Here is an 18,170-nt window from a genome sequence, read left to right on the forward strand (position 1 = left end):
AGCCCAGCATTTTATTCATCACCACGATGGAAAACAGTCTGTGGTGGTCCGAGTTTGGTGATTTTTGTGTCACAGGTTTACGTGCTTAATACAGGGACCTCCAGAGCCTTTTCAACATCCATTGGATGTACAACGTACAGCTTATTGCACCACCATGCATCTGCTCTTATATAACTATTATTAGCTTACAGCTTTAAGCCCCACGCCCCCGGTACCGGGGGCAAAAAGGAGGAGATCACATTTAATCGGTTGTAACACGGGGTGAGAAATATAAGTCCAGACATGTGTGGTATCCACAGAAACCTCTGAATCTCAGCTAAAATGTCATATAAACCATTTCTAAAACCACCAAACACATCGAAAACAAGCCATGATTAAAAGAGCAGTTATGTAAATGTGCAGAAGACCGCTAAACAAACAAAATCGAACCGGAAATTCTCCAGACTTCATGTAACCGGCTAAAGATAGGCTGGTTAGCTTCCAGAGCTATCACTGACTCCACACACCAAGTTTCACCACGATCAGACCAAAATTCACTGAATGAGCCGCAAAAGAAGACCACAAAAACACATAGCGACGCAAATGCGCTAAGACAGAGATTGGCTTACCGTCCCAATTTCCTCCGTTATTTTCGCCGGTAGCTGGTAGCCACGTGATTATCAGAAGTTACCACGCCTACCTAGCCGCATCAGAGCCGTTTTCCGTCAACAAACTCCATTTTAGACCCACCTACAGACACATGACTGGACAGACGCCACGTCACATTGGTTGAAGTGACGTGAACGTGGCATCGTTACTTTGATTCTATTGGCTAAAACGATTAAAAAGAGGTGTCAATCATGCAAATTGACCAAAAGAAACCAAAGTTACAGCCCCTCTGAGTTTAAAGGGCCAGAGACCAATTAAACGCTTCATGCGCACTGCAGAAAAGGGCCATTACCATGTAAATGTGTGGTTAATTCTTCAAAAATATATTTTAAAAAAAGCATTTTTAGGCCTGTTAATAAAATTTATTAATTTCTGCTCTTTAATACCTAAAAAATTCAACTGGCACAGTGTCCAATTGTGTGCCAAAATTGGACATTTTTGTACAACGTCTGGATATTCATGTATTGACAGGGCTGTAATTTTTCACTGTTTCACTTTAGAAACATAAATCTTTGCACAGATGATGTTTATATGTTGGTTACTGAAATCCTGGAACCAAATGTGATCTGAGTCATATTTTTAAAAGGGTTATATGCTAAAAATTAAAAAAATAAAATTAGGCGAGGATAAAATATACTTACTTTTTCTGTGTTCCAGTCTCAGTAACTGTGACACAGTAATATCTGCTTCAATATTTACACCTCTGATGAAATCTCAAAGTGTTAGCTTTATTTTGATACCAGGATTGTAAGTACAGAGTTTGTAATTGCAGAGAAATAATCAATTAGATTTGGGCATTACATTTTCGAGCAGGAAGCTCAGAAACCCCCTTGGGGCTTAAGGTATGTGCTAACTAAAAAAAAAAGCAGAGATGATAGTTTATTAAATTTTAATGAAATTTGCAGATTGTTTCGGTGGAGTTTAATAAACTCAGCCGTCTGCTCCTTGCTATCTAAAATATAACAGGACACCGGAGTGTATTCTCGACCATCTCACACTTCTGATAATCAGTTGTCTGCTTGACGTTTATTCAGCTGTGTAAAAACTATAACTTTAATCTCAGCCAAACCGATTTACTCAGGAACAAATAAAATACTGGAAAAAAAAAAACAATAACATTTTTAAGTTATCTAAGTGACATATATATCATGTTTAACCTGAGTAGCAAAAGACGGCGGTGGGCTTGAAAACAATTTGCCGGGAGTCCGGTGTTCTCACCGGCTCTATCGAGACTTGAGCTATGGTGTCCGGTATCGAGCTACGATACCGGACACTGCTTCTTCTTCTTCGGGGTTTAACAGCAGCTGGCATCCTTGTACATGCAGTGCTGTCATCTTCTGTTTCAGTCCATTATTACACTCTTAAATACTACTACTTATTCCTGCGTCTTTTGGGATCTTACAAAGCTTCAAACGACGCGTCGACTATTAAATTAGTCATCGACGATTTTGATAGTCGACGTAATCGTGACTAGTCGACTAATCGTGGCAGCCCTAACATCCATCCATCTTCTTTTGCTTTTCCGGGGCCTGGTCGCGGGGGCAGCAGCCTAAGCAGCCACCTCCTCCAGCTTGTCTGAAGGAACACCAAGGCGTTCCCAAACCAGCCGAGATATAATCTCTCCAGCGTGTCCTGGGTCTGCCCCGGGGCCTCCTCCTGGTGGGACATGCCCAGAACACCTCACCCAAGAGGCACCTCAGGAGGCATCTTTGTCAGATGCCCAAAACACCTCAACTGGCTCTTTTTCATGTGGAGGAGCAGCGGCTTTACTCTGAGACCCTTCCGGATGGCTGAACCTCTCACCCTTTCTCTAAGGGAGAGGCCAGCAACCCTTCGGAGGAAGCTCATTTTTGCCGCTTGCGTCCGCGATCTCGTTCTTTCGGTCACTACCCACAGCTCTCTCTTCACCACAACGGACTGGTACCGGGTTCACATCACTGCAGCCACAGCACCAATCCGTCTGTCGATCTCCTGCTCTCTTCTCCCATCACTCGTGTACAAAACCCAGAGATACTTATACTCCTCTGACCCGGAGTGGGCCCTCCATCCTTTTCCAGCTAAGGACCATGGACTCAGTTTTGGAGGTGCTGATTCTCATTCCCACCGCTTCACAATGAGTTGCAAAATATTCCAGTGCGAGCTGGACGCCATCACCCAATGAAGCCAAAAGAACCACATCCTCCGCGAAAAGCTGAGATGAGATTCTGAGACCACCCAAGTGAAAGCCTTCCGCTACGCCTCTAGGCTAGAAATTCTGTCCATAAAAATTGTGAACAGAATCGGTGAAAAAAGGCAACTTACTGCCGGCTATGCAACGGTTGTATAAGGATCGAATGGCCCATAGCAATGGGCCAAACACCCCATACTCCTGGAGCACCTTCCACAGGACACTCCGAGGGACACAGTTGAATGCATTCTCCAAATCCACAAAACACATGTAGACTGGTTAGGCCAACTGTCATGCACCCTATCCGTGAGAGGATAATAACCTGGTCCAGTGTTCCACGACCAGGACAAAAACCACATTGCTCCTCCTGTATCCGAGATTCAACAAACAGATGCACTCTACTTTCCAGCACCCTGGAACAGACTTTTCCAGGGAGGCTGAGGGGACGACATAGATATTGTCTGTCTTATTGTGGACAGGAACTAATTTTTGGAGTGGCACAAATGATTTGTGTGGCATCTTATTATAACACATGATTATGATTATTATTTTATAAATAGTTATACAAAAAAAGCTTGAGACATTTTCTGCATTTTAATTCTGTTTTCATTGTAAAAAAATCTTTTTCCTACTGAGATTTTTTGTTTTGTGTGATTTTAGGTCTATTGTGTTAATACAGTGTGTGAAAATGAAAATATAACTGTTAATTGAGACAAAACGCACATATTGTCTCAAATTTGCCTTAAAATTCAACATGCCAAAAGAATATGCTGGAAGTGGATCAAGTGGATCAGGAAAACCTTTAGGCAAGTTTATGTGTGTGTCAGACTCTCTTGCAATTTATCTAGAGCTATAGTTCTAAATGCTTTCTGAAGGCCTTTCGGGGATTTTCAGAGAAAGCAGTATCTGAACAGTATTTGAAAGTCATGTCCTTAAGAAATAGTAAAAAATGCTATCTGAATGAGGCTTGTAGCAAAACGTGCTTTGAAACAGTCTTTTCAATTTTTTCTTTTCAAATACTCAAAGACGTAAATGTGATGATAACATCATTATGGCAAAATCCAAACAACAACAACTGCTATTCTCCTCTACTTGAAACATACTTGAAACCCAGAGAATGCTTATTAATGGCGAAAGAAAAATAACCGAGATGCTTTGCTTGCTTGGTGACTCATCATCTGTTAACAGATAACAGAGTAGGGTGGCTTTAACAGAGGAGGAGTGAGAAGGGGAAGCTCTGTTGACATCAGAACCCAGGAGACGGAGGAAACTATGGAAACAGGGCTATTCCCACACGTCAAAAACAATGCAAGGCTTACTGAACATCTTCACATGTATACTATTACGTACATACTAACATTAAGCATCTTTTAAAAAACAAAAAAAATCATTGCAATATAAGGGTAGACACGTTCATACATTTTATGACATGACAGCTGGTCGGTGCCTATAACGACAAGCGTGTAGCTATTGCGTGAGAATTTATTTATTCGACTGATTGATTGATTGAGCGTTTGTTTTTAATAATGCAAAAATAGCACTGGCGTGACGACTAAACATATGTCACGCCTGGACATAGACCGGAAGCTACAAAGGGAAAATGCATCGATTTAGCGAATCGATACATATACATGACCTTATATCTAAGCAAGCGAAATCTAAAGAAAAATGTAGCTAGGGGTTTCCTACAACTTAGTCTACCTTATCAGGTTACTAAAAAGGCAACTTTCATATCGGTTTTTCACATAAGCTAACGCCCGCCATCTGTTAAGCTGGTTCGTTTTTTGTCAGGTTATCAGTTTCACTACAATAGCAAAAGTACTATAGAGCTTGATTAAAGATTCTGAAGATATGAATTTTGAAAGTGAAAAGATACCTGCACGCTGCCACTCAGCGTCTTCCACTCGCCTGTTATTGTAATAACCTATGCTTCCTTGAGCTTAAGCAGTGGCGTCCACACTTTCACTTTTCAGAGTAAAAGCCGGCATTTCATTATTTATTATTTTCAGATAGACTCAGAAAGGCTTCATCACAGTGTAGTTATTGCAACCCCTGAAACTTGAATATGGGGAATAAAAACGGAATATTTTGGGTAAGTCGTTTTTAGTTCGGTGAACTACTATGCTTTTATTCTGGAAATCTGAAAGGAAGTTTTTTTCTTGATACGGTTGATGGTGGATGGGGTAGCAGACATGTTGCTATCCTCAAAAAGTACCTCCTGAGTCATAACACCATGTGAACCCTAGTTACGGTAGGCATCTTCGTAAATAACGCTAATTAATAGATATTCTTCATCACCTCTACGTGGGCTTCCTTGTGTTATTGCTCTACATTAGCTAAACGTAAGATTGCTCTGCCTGACACCATTTAGCTGTATCTCATTGTTGTAATATAACTTAACATGAAATTATTTTACATTTGCACATTTGTTCCATTTTAAAACCGTGCGAAGAATATCACGCGCTGAAATGCACGTAGTCAAAGTCTTACGCATGCCCAAAAGCCACTATTTTATGCCTGCCGCCATCTGTGGTATTTAATTACTTGGGGATCTTTAGTGTGGGTTTATTATTATACTTTAAGCATGATAGTTCTCGTGTCCATTTTTAAATACTTTAACTTAAACCGTGTTTACCAAAAACGTTTGTTTCCGCTGCAAGTAAAGAAACTGTTTTAGTCTTAGGGTTTGTTTGTTTGTTTGTTTGTTTGATTTTAGACACTTAAACTTGGCACATTTAGCATTTCCCGAGAGTACAAATTTTAGGTCAACATTTTAAAACCATTTTCCAAATACACCCCTTACAACTTGGCAAAATAAACACTGCTTGTTAAGATAGCTTGTTTTTAAAAGTTTTTAAAATTTCACTTTTAAATCCCCCAATAAGTCCAGAGAGCACAGTTTTTCGTTAGTATATGTAGTGGACTGCCGTTAATGTAATGCTTTTCTAGTCTTACTCATCTTTATAGCTGTAACTGTTCATGCCACCTATTTCCTCCTCTTTGGATTCTGGTTCAAACATGTTCAGATACATTTTAAAAACATGCCATTTTTACATGCATTAATCTGTTTTAGAATTAGTTTTCAAACATCCACACAGGTCAACGGTTGACATGGTGCAGATTCAGTATCTCTCTCTTTGAGTCCCCTTTCATTCTTCATCCATATCTCTTACTTGTTTTTTATTACTATTATTAATTTATAAAAACATAATAGATCTGACAACTGTATACACTCTATAGTGGTAATTAGTGGTCATATACCAACCATTTATTAAAATTTGTTATGTCCATAAATCTGCAGGGTTTGAAATCTCCCCATATGTTAGTCCTTGTTTGTCAACATACCATAGTCTACAATAAGTTTATGACTAAATTAGTTGTTCTTGGTTTACCAAGTAAAAGAATGCATTATTTTCTTTGTTTTTATTAAGTATTTAGGATTCCAGTGGTATAGAAAAATAGTGGGAAAAGACTTCACTAAAGATATATTTTATTTGCAGGAATGAACAAATAGAATTAGCTTTCCTAGGGTACAATGTAATGGTTCAAAATGGTCAATCCACCCATTTATCCATCCATTTTCTTCTGCTTTTCTGGGACAGATGTGTGAGCAGAAACCTAAACTGTCTTTGTTTAGGTTTCCAGCTTATCCAAAGGAACACAGAGGCATTTCACAAATTGTGAATTGTACAAAGGTCGAATAATAAAACACTTGGGTTCAGGTCAGACAGGCTGTTTCTCCAAATAACGCCCCTCCCGGTATCACTGTCATTGCCAATGTAAGCATTAAGTCTCCCGGTGGGGCAATGTAGGCAAAGAAGCACAAATGACAGTCACCTGACCCAAAGGCACAGGGAACGCTCTTGTCCACTGGTAAAAACCACATGGTACTAGCAGTGCCCATCGCAGATTTTAGCCCTTCTGCAGGAGACTAGTTCCGAAGTCCAAGGTCATTTTCTTTTCTTTTTTTCCATTTCCAAACAATCTCGCTAGCAGTTGTCACCATCTTACCAAGCTTTTTGGGTGATTTTGTAGCCCTTTCAAGGCTTGTGCAGGTCTACAACCTTGTCCTTGACGTCCTTTGACAGCTCTTTGTCTATGGAGATGGAGAGGTGGGAATGGAGGTTGAGGTCAGAATAAGTCTGCGGGAGCCAGAATTCTGGCTCCTACTGCTCAATGGAAATGAATCTACCATAAAAATTTATAGCCTTTTGTTGTTCAGAAGAGACTCAAATAATTAGTTCCCCCTTGCTATATCATCTCAAACTTTTAAATGCCTATTTTTATGCCTATTATGTATGTCATGTCATTGAACAAGTTTTAGTGTTTTAACACACTGTTATTGGGCCTATTTGGCTAAGGAACTGTAATTTTAGTGTTTCAGCCTGTTCAGCTGCTTTTCATAGTCAGTATAATGAGCATTTTCTCTATAAGCGTAACAAAACAAAGATTACATTTCTAAGAATTACTTACTTATACATAACTCATTTAAATATATAAAGTCATTGTACTCTACAGTATGTTGCAAACTGCAGTATGTCAATCTGCAATACAGGGTTGACAAGTGACCAGACTTAAAAATTTGGCAGGGTATGAATAAATTATTTCTCCTACTATATACAGCAGTTGAATTGTCTTGTGTGTTTGTCTGTTTCATTAGAACTGATAAATGCAAAGTAAACCATTCCTCGTCATATAAGTGACTTTCTATATGCTATGCTACCTAGTTGCTTGGTTTTGTTGTTTAATAAGCAATGTCATTATGTGGTTTTATGCTAATTTTATCAGACTGCAATGTACCGTCTTCCTCGAACTGCCCTGCTTAACTAACAGCAGATAGATGGGTGCAAAGAGAGTGCAGGGTTGTTTTCAGGAGCTGGTGTTGGTTCCATTGAATGGAACTCTTAATGCTTTAGCATAGCAGTACCTTTTGGATAATTTCATGCTCCTAACAACAGGCCCATTCCTGTTCCAACATATATGGGAACCAGTCACAAAGCAAGCTCCATAAAGACATGGATGAGGGAATTCGGTATGGAAGAACATGACTGGTCTGCACAGAATCTTGACCTCAACCTGATAGAACACCTTTGGGATAAATTAGAGCCTGCCTGTGAGCTAGGCATTCTTGTCCAACATCAGTGCTTGACTTCACAAATGTGCTTCTGGAAAAATGGTCAAAAATTCCCATAAACACACTCCTAAACCTTGTAGAATGCCTTCCCAGAAGACCTGAGGCTGTCATAGCTGCAAAGGGTGGGCTGACAGGAAACATAGGAATTTGAAAATAATCGAATGTATTTTTAACATTACTCAATAAGACTGTCAGAATAAAATGAAATAAATACAAATGTTAGATAATACAAATGTGAAAAAAAAGTGCTAGTAGTATTTAAACAAATCATTTGTGCAAATAGAAAATCAAAAATGGCTTCTCTTCATAAGTTCAAATAAAAGCTTCAAATTAAATCAAAAAGATTTTTTTTTCTAATCCAGAGTAACAAGTTTCCGAATTATTGATACACAGATCAACTACCTAACGTTAGAAAGAAGAGTTTACTTTTCAGAAGAAATGCTAATGCTAATGTGAGTGGAAACAAACAACTAGGAGACAGTATAGCTAATACTTTTTAATGGTTTAATATTGCATTTCACTCATTAACTAACAAAACTGTAATGATGTTCACTTATCAAGCATCATCCTGGGAAGGTCCAACAGGATAGCTAACATAAACATTACTGTACAAACAGTAACAGCGTTTATGTCTATGTAGGTTCATGGTAATCTAAGACGCTTGGAAAGAAAAGCGACCAGACTTCTTTAAGTTTCTTGAAGACGTTTTACTTCTTGTTCAAGAAGCTTCTTCAGCCTTTTAAATGCTCGTACACTGAATTATTGCTGTTTTGGAACAAAAGCACAGATTTGCACAGACTGCATTTAACTTTGTTTTTATATATTTTTAAATCTGTTTCCATTTTGTTCTGTCCTCATGCTTTGCCGTTCACACTACATACTTCATTAGTATTGTGAGCAGTTTTGGCAGACAATATAGATCTGTAGCTCCCTGTAGTGTATTGCAGCTACAAAACACATTTATGAGGTATTGACAGGTCGGCCATAAAAACAAACTTTTGGTTCCAGTCTTGCAAGGGCCTCTCTCACATGTAGGGCCCTGGTGGTCAGTCCCACTTTTCTCCTCACTAAGTAGGTGACGCCCATATTCATCAGTTTCTGCTTGCAATAGCCTGTTTGAAATACTCATTCAAACATGTTTATGTTTGGACGAGTGGGTTTTGTTAGACCCTATGAAAAAAACATGTCGTAGTTAGACTGTTTGGAAAAGTGTCTCAGATATACAAATAGAAATACAAATTCAAATTTTATTTGTCACATACACAGTCATACGTAGTACGACATGCAGTGAAATGCTTGTTGCTGTGCAATGCCGAACCAAACGTAGACATAAAAGTAAACATAAAACTAAACATAAAACTAAACTAGCAAGTAATTTACATAATATACAAATTTAAAAATTAACTGTAAAAAATGTACAATAAAATTAAAGGTTAAAAAAATAATTAACAAAACAAAAGTAGAATGTGCAGATAAACAAATTTAAGAAATTATAAAAGTTTGCAAATAAACAGTGTGCAAGTAGAGAGTGTGCAAACAAACAGTGTGCAGAGTAACAGTTTGCAGTGGAATAAATAGTTCCTGATGTATAGTAGTGAGAGAGAGAGAGAGTCCAGTCCTACACAAGGTTCAGGGACCGAATAGCCTGAGGGAAGAAGCTCCTCTGTGAGGTATGTGCTAACTAAAAAAAAAGCCAAGATGATAGTTTATTAAATTTTAATGAAATTTGCAGATTGTTTCGGTGGAGTTTAATAAACTCAGCCGTCTGCTCCTTGCTATCTAAAATATAACAGGACACCAGAGTATATTCTCGAGCATCTCACACTTCTGATAATCAGTTGTCTGCTTGACGTTTATTCAGCTGTGTAAAAACTATAACTTTAATCTCAGCCAAACCGGTTTACTCAAGAACAAATAAAATACTGAAAAAAGCCAAACAATAACATTTTTAAGTTATCTAAGTGACATATATATCATGTTTAACCTGAGTAGCGAAAGACGGCGGTGGGTTTGAAAATGATTTGCCGGGAGTCCGGTGTTCTCACCGGCTCTAGTGAGCCTTGAACCCCGGCTAGATATCGAGCTGGTGGGTAACAGACGTCTCTGAAAACGTCGGAGCGCTTTTGAAAATATGTGGTGTCTTGATAAACTGAGCAGATATTTCAAGTTTACACAGCCACATTCTCGCCTGAAAATATGTTAAACATTTATTTTGTGACCCAGAAAGGATAATAAAAGAAATATTAAAACTAACTAGCTGCCGCCATTGTTGGAAACTGAGCAGGGCCGCGCTATGAATTCTGGGATAGGTTGGGCCACGAAGTATACACCCGACCCATCTTTCAAATCTGGGGAAATAAAGGGTGCATTTGTCGGCCGCATTTGTCGGAGTCTTCGAATTTGGACAGTCTTCGTCGTGTCGCTGTAACGTAATTGGCCTACAAATGCGGACACAGGAGGATGCGGTTTCTGAATTTGGACACAGCTACGATACCGGACACTGCTTCTTCTTTTTCTTCTCGGGGGTTAACGGCACCTGGCATCCTTGTACATGCATTGCTGCCATCTTCTGTTTCAGTCCGCTATTACACTCTTAAATACTACTACTTATTCCTGCGTCTTTTGGGATCTTACAAAGCTTCAAACGACGCGTCGACTATTAAATTAGTCGTCGACGATTTTGATAGTCAGCATAATTGTGACTAGCCGAGTAATCGTGGCAGCCCTATAGCGAATGATGCATTTGGCTAAGCACGCCACTTTTTGAAGATCTTGTCTGTCCTTCTTGGTGCTGTTCCCATACCAGGTGCAGATATTTCCCCATCTGGATGCTCTCAATGGTGCAGAAGTAAAAGTTCTTAAGCATCCTCAGCTGGAAATGGAAGTCTCTAAATCTTCTGAGGAAGAAGAGACGCTGACAGGCTTTCTTAACCAGGGTGTTAATGTGACATGACCATGACAGGTCCTGAGTGATGTGGACACCCAGGTACTGGAAGCTATCCACTCTCTCCACTGGCGCACCACTGATGTTTAGCGGCTCGTAATTCCTCGCCTCCTTTGTACTGAAGTCCACAATCAGCTCCTTTGTCTTGCTGAAGTTTAGGAGAAGATTGTTCTCCTGGCACCATTTGACTAATCTAGAGTATGTAGTTATTAGAACTAGTTATTTTAGTCATTTTCATCCATACCAAAGATTAGCGATATTTCTAATTTCTTAATCGACTAACCGTAAAAAAAAAGTTGTACGAACCGACACGTCTAAAGAAACACTCAGAGAAGAACTGTTCTAAGAACTGTTTAAAAAAAAAAGTCAAAAATTAATAACAAATGTTTTTTTAAACCATTAATCACATTCTTCAATAAATGAATCATGCCGCTTAACTGTACAACACCTTGCATCATGCATTATCAAAATTGTACGTTTTACTCCAGACAGACAACAACTAAGAACACTTAAAACAAACCGATGCTAAATATGATATGAAAACATGTTGCTACAAAAGGTGTTCATGTACTGTTAAAGTATGAAAAATTAACATTGGAAAAGTGTGGCGCATTGTGGCGTTCATTATGAATGATGCATGCTGTTTGAAAATTCATAACAACCACTTCAATAAAACTAAAATTCTAAAACAACAAAACAAGAACTCATCCAGCCATTTTCTTCCACGTATCTAAATTCCAGAGGCGGCAGCCCAGGCCTCCCTCTCGCCACCTCCTCCAAGTTATCCAGGGAATCATCAAGCTTTTCCGAGGCCAGCCAATAAATGTAATCTCTCTCGTGTTGTCCCGAGTCTATGCCGGGGCCTCTTCTTGGTAAGACATGCTTAGTTGGAACACCCTACTTAGGAGAGAACCACCTTAGCCGTCTCCATTCGATGTGGAGGACTAGCAGTTTTACTCTGAACCCCTCCATAATGACTGAATGCCTCACCCTGTCGCTAAGGGAGTGCCCATCCACCTTTTGGAGAAAATTTCAGCTGCCAGTATCTGCGAACTAACTAATAGTGTTCACAAAAACATGAAGCAGAGATTAATAGATCCAGGTGTATCTCAATAACAACCCTCCATCTGGTGGCAGATGGTTACATAACATTTAGGACACAATATCAGAATCAGAAAACTTTATTATTATTATTATGTGCTTACAGTTGTTCCAAGACAATAAAAACAGTAACAGACTGAACTAAATTAAATACAATTCAATATATTACAAAGTTACAAAAATTAGGAATAGCTTTAATGTATGCAAATAGCTCAATTATAAATATCCAGAATATTACAGAGATTAAATACACATGATTGATATTTTACTCTAAACTGTAAAAATTTGTTATTTGTTATTTTCTCAGCAGCGGGACAGAGTCATTCACTACTTTTGATTTTCCCTCCACATTTTACCTTTAAAAACTATTTACTTTGCCTTGTTTGGTATCATCCTTTTCAGCACAACCTCACGTGTCTGAATTTACACTTATGTTTTCATTTTGACATACTGTATTAACACAATTGATCTAAAATCAGACAAAAAATATAAAATCGGAGTAGAAAAAGTTATATTTTTACTGTAACAACCACAAACATGTTTAATGAATCATATTTCATAACTTTAAATGCAAATGTGAATTGTCAATTTTAAAATCCTATGCACAAGTTTTGCAAACAACAAAGTTATTTGCATCCATTTACCTTTTACCTTGATTTTTTAAATAACCATTTCAGACTATTTACAGAACAATCAGCTGTTCTGCATTCAATAAGATGCCACACAAATTATTTGTGCCACTCCAAAAAAATAATTTCTGTCCACTATAAAGGAGAACATGACGGGCTGATACCTGCAGGTCTGACAGCAGCAGGTGTATCACTCTTGTTTCTACCTGGAGACAGCAGTTGCCTCATTGTTCTGACACAACACAAAACTATCCACAACACTACACACTAACTACACAAGACAACACATTAACTACACACTCCAAACACGCTAAACGTCACAAATCTCTCACATCTCAAAACTCACTCACTCTCTTTTTCTGCTGTCTCTCTCTCTCTCTCTCTCTCTCTCTCCATCAGTCCTAAAACCTCCCCTGTTTTTTTGCTCATAAGCAGAGAGTGCTTGCTAGCGCAGTCGTTAGACAGTAAACGTCACGAAACTATTCAGGAAAAAACGCCGCATATATTGTTTATCATGACTCTGGTTTTACGTGGCCTATCAACACAATTTAAAAACTGGTATATATCACCTTGTTGCTTTGTCTTTAAGTGGTCATGTGATTGGCTTACCACGACTACTTTATTCTTCCTCAGTCAAACAGCAGCACTCATGCGATTGTTTTGCCCCCTGAGCTCCAGGTGTTGTGCTAGACAGTGATCGGGAGCGCGCGCAGCTGCTTAAAGCTGTGGCGTCCAGATTACTTACGTAGTCAGCTACTTCCGTGCAACTGATATAAGATGCGGTAAGCTGAACACAGCTTCAACCGTTTGTTTGTTGAAAAATAGTAACGGACCGCATTTTCTTGTTAGTGACTGTAACGGCGTTGTAACGATAAGAATAGTAATTAGTTAGATTACTCGTTACTGAAAAAGGTAACGCCGTTACTTGTAACGCCGTTATTCCCATCACTGGTTTTAAGACATGACAGGAATTGACAGGGACAGCCAGTCACTCATGATGAAACACAGCAGAGATTTGAAAAATAGTGACTGTGAGTGGCTGGCACAAAAGTAGATGTACAGTTATCAAGAACATTACCTCTATCCCTGGTATAGATTTTTTTTGGATTTATTCCCAGTAATAAAGTTGAGCACACCAAAATGAATGAAGGTGTGTTCACCATTTTAAAGTAAGTAATTTGTTACTTCGTTACATTTGTTAATACTGGGAGAATAAGAAAATAGATAGGCTAGTGGATATTTTTCCTGAAAATCTTTAAACTATTTTTGTTTTATTTTTGTTGCTGCAAGTGCTTTTTATGCAGTTTTTGCAAAGCTATATGTGGAAGGAAACTGTGATCTAGGACAAGCTGATGGCATAAGATGTAAGTAAAACTCCTCCGGTTTCATATGCAAAAAAATTATTGCGCTAGCTCACGTGGTTGCAGTGCTACCGGGATTTAAAAATAGTTGCGCAAAATGGAGTGTGCCCGCTCTGACCGGTTTTAAAGGGTTAAGGCACACAGCAGGTACAGCTGACCACACAATATACCTCTGACCACAGTGGCCAAAGGGTGTGAGAATAAGGCAGGAAAATACTGCTTTTCAGCCTCGTGTTGTGCTACTCTTTAATATCTGTAGCTGTAATTAGTACACTTACAATATCCCTTTTGTCATTCCTCTTTTTATTTTAGATGCAGGGCACAGTGGGTCAGCGCAGCAGGACTACTGTGGCCTACATTGTTCCAGTAATTGGACTATGTGCTGCTGCTTTCCTTCTTACCAATATCTTCATTTACCTCTATCTGGACTCTGTGTATCAGCCTGGTTTGCAGCAAGTTTCACCTCTGGTGGGCTGTGTGCCTCAACACTTTAAAATGCCAACCATGAAAGACTGCACCGCCTGGCTCCAGTGTTTACAAATAAACGCTGAAGTACACGAGCTGAAGCTGATTGGCCAGGGAGCAGTGAAGAAGGTAGACAGATTTTTATATATATGTATATGTATATGTGTGTGTGTGTGTATTGGCTAAGTTTGTATGTGTATCAAATAAATGTAATGTCAAGAGATTCCATGTTAATTTCCCATTGTAACTTTAGCAACTTATCATAGTTGTGACACTGGACAACATGTCACAACAAAATACAAAGCACACTGATGTTATACAGGTCCCACATTGTTTAATGTTCAAAAAAGAAAGTTTTAGGGCAAATTGCTTGTAACTTAATTGTAACATTCACATTCGTTGCCATGAAAAAAAAATCTCTCTTGAGCTCTTGAGAGTGCCTCTTGATGAGGTGCAGAGGTGGACGATGAACTCAACCTGGATGTCTATTGTCTCATGTAGTCTTTTACTGAATTCACTAAATGCCAGGGTGGGTGTAATTTACCTCTGCAGTGGAGTCGGGTGGGTCGCCCCATGCTCTGTGGTGGTGCTACTGCTGTGGGCCCGTATCTGAGTCGCCTGGGCCCCCTGCTTTTGATGGCTTCTGGGGAATGATGGTGACTATGGGGGTCAACAGGGGAGCTGATATTTGATTTTATTGTATTTAAATAAAATAAAATTGATGATAATAATAATAAGATTGAATGAAATATGACATTCAAGTGGACCAGTATAGCAAAAGCCGTAATGGTCTACTTGGTAAAATAAATCTGTTGGGCATTTTTCTTGGCCTTTAGACAATAACTCTGATTCTAATTGCTACAGTGTCAGACGGGACGTACAAAAAGAAGAAGAAAAAAAGCATAAATAAAGCTAAAATAATTGATTATGTCATAAAGTAATACATGGCAGGTTTGTACAGTTAAAAATACAGATTTTGTTAAAAATATTAATTTTTATCATTGGCAACAGTCAGTAGACCTTGTGAATCTCATCTATTTGGTTTTCTTTCCTCAGGTTTATTTGGCAGAGTGGAGAGGCCAGAAGGTAGCTCTGTCAAGGCTATCATCTCTCAATTACTTGGAGGATTTTCTCCATGGATTGTCAATGTTACAGGCCCTGCAGAGCCCCCAGGTGGTTCAATTGGTGGGGTTTTGCCTTGAAGAGCACATCATTTTGACAGAACACCACCCGTTTGGCTCATTGCTTAATCTGGATGATGTTCTTGAAAAAGAGCAGCACCAGCAACACAACAATTGGGAGATGCGGCTGAGGCTAGCTATAGATTACGTCACCATCCTCCATTACCTTCATAACAGCCCAGTTGGGCGACGAGTTATGTGCGATTCAAACAGCCTTGAGAAAACTCTGTCCCAATTTCTACTGACAAATGACTTTCATCTAGTAGTGAATGACCTTGATGCACTTCCTGAAGTGGATATGTCCAGAAACTTGTCAGTGAAATGTGGCCATCGGGAGCTCACTGGAGATTTTGTTGCCCCAGAGCAGCTATGGCCATTCAGAAACAATGGAAAGCCATTTTCAGACAATCTCATGCCAGAGTATGATGAGAAGACCGATATTTGGAAGATCCCAGATGTGACGTGGTTCCTTATGGGAAAGGTACCTGGTGGGGATTTAGTCCATTTCCATCTTTTTCAGATCCATGAGAAGTGCAAGAAGAAGGATCCCACCGACCGCCCTTCAGCTTTTGATGTTTTGAAGGTTTACAAATCAGTCTACAGCAGCATGGTACGAGACAGTGCTGGGTTTAGAGATATGCTGTAGAGCAGCGGTCCCCAACCTTTTTTGCGCCACGGACCGGTTTATGCCCGACAATATTTTCACGGACCGGCCTTTAAGGTGTCACGGATAAATACAACAAAATAAAACTAGTACCGGTACCGAAAAAAAGAAGATTTATTCATAACACAGTTAACGTTAACGAGTTAACAATAAAAACGATAACAAAATAACGCTGAAAACCGATAAAAACCTTGAAAACCATACATTTCACACCTGAGCCTCAACTCTTGCAGCCCGGTACCAAACGACTCACGGACCGGTACCGGTCCGAGGCCCGGGGGTTGGGGACCGCTGCTGTAGAGTAATGCCTCATTTGAAGAGACTATCAATATACAAGAACTATCCAAGCTACGGTTTGGCTATCTCATGTACTTTAATAAATGCACTTCACTTGTTCTGTCTGTCAATCTTTCAGCAAATATTTCTGTATGTTTAGAAATGATGATAGAGCTGGAGTTCTTAATAATATCAACCAGGGCATACCATGGAATTTCCACCTTGAAATTCTATACATAATACCCCATAAGGACAGTTTATAAAAAAAAAATTTAAAAAAAAAAAGGTTTCCTTGAAATTCATGGAGTGTATAAGTATTCACAGCCTTTGCAGTATTAATCAAAATTGATTTTAGCTGCATTCTATTTTCATTGATCATTTGTCAGCTGTTTCTACAACTTGACTGAGGTCCACCTGTGGTGATTTCAGTTGATTAGACATGATTTGGAAAGGTACACACCTGTCTGTGTAAGGTCCCATAGTTGATAGTGCATGTTGGAGCACAAACCAAGAAAAAAAGTCCAACGAATTGTCTGTAGTCCTCGAAGTCAGGGTTGTGTTGAGCCATAGATCTGGAGAACGGTACAAAAAAATTGCTGCAGCATTGAAGATCTCAGTGAGCACATTTACATGATGGCCTCTGTCATCCATAAATGGAAGAAGTCTGGAATCAGCAGCACTCTTGCTAAAGCAAGCCATCCAACCAATGCGAGCAATTGGTAAAGAAGGGCCAAGAAGCCAGTGCTCTCTCTGACAGAGCTCCAGCTCTTGTTGTGTGGAGAGAGGACAACCTTGGAGAAAGACAACTATTTCTGCTGCACTCCACCAATCAGGCCTGTATGGTAGAGTGTCAAGACAGAAGCCACTATTCACTAAATGGTACGACAGCATGCCTGGACTTTGCAAAAAGGCACCTGAAGGACACTCAAAAAACAAGAAAAACAAAAATGTCTGGCTAATGAATTGCCCTAAATGCCAAGACAAATAAACAAAGCAAAACAAAAGGAAAACGAGAAACCGCAACTACAAATAACTTTCATGTTCAAAAAGGAGCAGGAAGACACAACCTACAGATATATATATATAAATATATATGCGTGTATAAATATATATATATATGGAGAGAGAGAGAGTCATCAGTTACAGCACACACACACGTCTCCTCTAGCACCTCGATGCTGCCTCGAGAGCTCACTGTAGCAGGCCTGAGACCAAACCCCTGCCACATTGATCAACATCCAATGATCAAAGACCCGGACCAATGACTTTACCTTTTTCACATAAATAGCCTCCTTGACTCCACACTCAAATCAGTGTGTCTCACTATCCAGGATGTGTAAGTGCTATGTCCAGATGAACAGATAAGATGTGGTCCCAAATGGAGCTATTTTATTTCATTTTATTTATTTACATATACTAATGGCAAGGATCCAGTTTGATTATAAATAGATTTATTAGAGGTTGAATTAGTCTGCTACAGTGGATCATAATGGCTTGTCAGTGGCTTTATCAGTGAACAAGACATTGTTTTAATTTTTGTTATGCTTCTTGCCCTGAAAGCAATCTAATAAGTAGCCTTTTTTTTTTACAGAGAAAAGAG

The 18,170-nt window shown here is 39.2% G+C and overlaps 2 protein-coding genes across 7 annotated transcripts in view; one reads left to right on the plus strand and one right to left on the minus strand.

Moving 5' to 3' along the window:
- pam (peptidylglycine alpha-amidating monooxygenase) overlaps positions 1-4,781 on the minus strand; it is a 55,136-nt gene extending 50,355 nt beyond the window's left edge. For 4 of the 5 annotated variants that reach the window (XM_084935999.1, XM_084936002.1, XM_084935998.1 and 1 more), the window contains exon 1: positions 4,692-4,775. The gene's annotated coding sequence lies outside the window, so the exon portion shown is untranslated. Of the gene's footprint in view, positions 1-4,691 lie in introns of all 5 variants that reach the window. The other variant, XM_084936001.1, reaches the window with a different exon arrangement.
- A 191-nt stretch (positions 4,782-4,972) lies between these two features.
- pomk (protein O-mannose kinase) lies at positions 4,973-16,691 on the plus strand. Of its 2 annotated transcripts, none has more exons than XM_084936005.1 (3): positions 4,973-5,066; positions 14,297-14,578; positions 15,506-16,691. In XM_084936005.1, the coding sequence occupies exons 2-3, from the start codon at positions 14,297-14,299 to the stop codon at positions 16,274-16,276; spliced, it is 1,053 nt and encodes a 350-aa protein (XP_084792131.1). In that variant the 5' UTR covers positions 4,973-5,066; the 3' UTR covers positions 16,277-16,691. The 2 variants fall into 2 exon arrangements, with proteins under 2 accessions (XP_084792131.1, XP_084792132.1); XM_084936006.1 differs by having other exon boundaries at positions 5,051-5,157.
- The last annotated feature ends 1,479 nt before the right edge of the window (positions 16,692-18,170 follow it).

The sequence above is a fragment of the Perissodus microlepis genome, chromosome 7, assembly GCF_051167445.1.
Source record: "Perissodus microlepis isolate ML-2025 ecotype Zambia chromosome 7, ASM5116744v1, whole genome shotgun sequence".
Lineage (NCBI taxonomy): Eukaryota > Metazoa > Chordata > Actinopteri > Cichliformes > Cichlidae > Perissodus > Perissodus microlepis.

What these genes read in the sequence shown, in the direction of transcription:
- pomk (XM_084936005.1), top strand. Translation starts at nt 14,297, where the DNA reads ATGCAGGGCACAGTGGGTCAGCGCAGCAGGACTACTGTGGCCTACATT. An exon ending in GCCAGGGAGCAGTGAAGAAG is followed by an intron (nt 14,579 to 15,505) that starts GTAGACAGATTT and finishes TTCTTTCCTCAG; the next exon opens with GTTTATTTGGCAGAGTGGAG.